This window comes from Stegastes partitus, unplaced genomic scaffold, assembly GCF_000690725.1.
Source record: "Stegastes partitus isolate 25-593 unplaced genomic scaffold, Stegastes_partitus-1.0.2 Scaffold88, whole genome shotgun sequence".
In the NCBI taxonomy this organism is placed as follows: Eukaryota; Metazoa; Chordata; class Actinopteri; family Pomacentridae; genus Stegastes; species Stegastes partitus.
This window is the reverse complement of record NW_007577819.1, coordinates 674261-676956: the sequence shown is the minus strand read 5'-3', so window position 1 is coordinate 676956 and position 2696 is coordinate 674261. Positions and strand designations below refer to the sequence as shown.

The 2696-nt window shown below is 35.3% G+C and overlaps 1 protein-coding gene across 1 annotated transcript in view; it reads left to right on the top strand.

The window, feature by feature from the left end:
• Positions 1 to 214: 214 nt before the first annotated feature.
• The window catches only part of LOC103353889 (metalloreductase STEAP4-like), a 12538-nt gene continuing 10056 nt past the window's right edge, over positions 215 to 2696 (top strand). The window contains exons 1-2 of the mRNA XM_008277067.1: positions 215 to 361; positions 465 to 572. Of these exons, the coding sequence (XP_008275289.1) occupies positions 468 to 572 (105 nt within the window). The 5' untranslated portion in view covers positions 215 to 361; positions 465 to 467. The remainder of the gene's footprint in view (positions 362 to 464; positions 573 to 2696) is intronic.

The following is a 2696-nucleotide window of genomic DNA, read 5'->3' as shown; positions in this document are numbered from 1 at the left end:
ACTGACAAGAATACACTCCAGCACACGTGGTTTCAGGTGCTGATTACAGGTGTAATAAACAAAAGCACCACCTCCGCAAACGCACTTATATTAGGCAGCAAATAGGTTTGAAATCAAAGCCGGGTCAGACTCCACTGGGACACAACCTCACAGCAGGGCCAACATGACATTGGAAAGGGTCGAGTTGAAGCGAAACGGTTCTCTGGACACGTCAGCTGATCCAGAGCCAGAGCTGCTGTGCATCTTCGGGACGGGCGACTTGGGGCGATCTCTGGGCCAGCGTCTGCTCCAGTCTGGCTACAGGGTTGTGTACGGCAGCCGCAGACCTCACAGCTGTGGCCCGCTGCCTCAGGGAGCTCAGGTACAACACATGGCGGACCCTGGAGTCGGTCAGAATGTACATGTGTGTTTGTGCAGCTCAAACATGTGTCTTCATGCCCTGAATGAGTGTTGTTTTTGTTCAGGTGATGACCCACCAAGAGGCGGCCCAATCTGCAAATCTGATATTCATCTGCGTTCATAGGGAACACTATGAATTCCTGAAAACTCTGGCGCCTCATCTTGAAGGAAAGGTACGCAACAAAGCAGTTTAAGAGCTGAATCGGTTAAATAGAGACCACAGTATAAAGAATTCTTAGCCTTATTTTGCTTTATAGTCACTAAAATTGATGGTTTTAATACTAACATAGTATTACAATGTATATTCTTCTGATAAATTCATGTAATAAAATCAGTTTAAGAGCGGAATTAAGCATCATCACCTCAACACTGTAGGATCTCACCCTTTTTTTTTTATTATTATAGTCGGTTAAAGTAATATTTTATATGATTTTTGTGGGGTTTAAATCATTACTATGCATATAACTCTTGTAAATTCCCATCATAAATAACACTATAGAGTCTTAACAGGAATATTTTTTCTGTTTCATTTGGTGTTTTGGTTTTAAATGTGCTGTATAAATAATGTTGACTAAACAGCTACAAGAGCTTCCACATATTTTCTAATTCCATCTGTGAATCTACATGCCAGCAAGCTACACATCGCTCCCCGTGAATTCTAAATCAGACACTAAATGGGCTGAATAATTAACCAGTAGGGTACAGAAGTTGTTATTTTTGTGCACCCCCCCCGTGTGTAAAGCAGATAGAAAATTGCTATAGTTAAAAATGTAAAGTCTTCATGAAGTAATCATGATAATTCCTCAGCAACAGCTCAGGATGACTCGCATGTCGTTCGAGGTCAAGTCAAGTCGAGTTAATGTTATTTATACGCCGCACTTAGAACAAAAGCCTTTGAGCCAAAGTGCTTCACGGTGGAGAATAAGGACTGGCATTATGAATTACCCAACAAGTTAAGATAAGATAAAACTTACTTAACTTCTAAGGAAATTATTGTGTCTGAAAAAAAAACAGAGATAACATAAGAAATGCAATGCCTAAAAGTAGAAAGCAATAAGATACGAGTACGACATATATCTGAAATGAAACAAGTAAGCTAAAATAAGGCTAGAATAGAACAGTGAAAAGTAATGCTGGCAATCATCCCGAGGCAATAAGCAATATCATAGATGGCAATGAAATAATTAATGGAATATTTCACCTGAAAAATTAGTTAAAAATGAAATATTACACATCACATTGACGCTAATTTAGATTGAACACTGTTCAATTTTTAAAAAAAGGTAAAAATCTTACAATAATATATTAAATGTAATATAAAGAAAAATGCACCTGACCAATATAAAATTTTAAGGATTAAGAACTTGTGATATTATATTTATTTTAAACACAATAAGCTGACTAACTGAAATGCTGAGGTTATATTATATACTGTCAAAATTTAATTAATTTATGCGTGGAAAACGGTGGCGACATAGAAAGCAGTGCAATCAAAAACCAACAAAATGAACCGTTTATATCAGTCTTTTTTAATTTATGATAACTTTAAAATTATTTGAAATTGAAATTGTGTTCAACCAACACATTAACCTGATATTTTAAATTACCCATTATGTAACAACTGCTGGTACAAACATGAGTTTTTAAGGGCTAGAAATCCTGAACTCTGCAATTTAATTAATTTGCTACAACCTGAATTTGGTTTTAAGTCAATTAACACAAACACTTCAGCTTAAATATGCACAGACACAATAACCAAAGTTATTATGTCAACACAGCTCATCAAAATAAAGTTTGCAAACTAAAAGGTTTATCCACATTGATAAATTCAATATTTTATCTTGCAACCAAACATTTAATTAAGTGGTGGTCCCTTGATTTATTTTGTAGACTGTAGATGGAAGTCACTAAGTGCTTATTATTCTAAAGAAGTCATCATGTTATATCATATATTGCATATATCACTGACTTGTGAATGCCATTCTCCACTCTAAAAAATTATAATTGGGCTCAACAAACATAAATCCATCTGTCTTTTATGAGTTATGACAACCCCTAGTGAAATTATGTTATAACCAGCAAACTACAAAAAGTTGAGGGAATTCCCTTTTTACCTACAATCGAAGGTATTGCTAATTGTAGCTTATTTAATGGGGTATTTAGGTTGATTACGCAACACATTTAAGTTGATGTGAGTTATATTTTCACGTTATTTATGTTTATGCAAAAGTCTTGTACCTAATTACTACAATAAATGTGTTTGAGTTGGCAAATTAAAAGAAAGTAAGTTGCTCCAG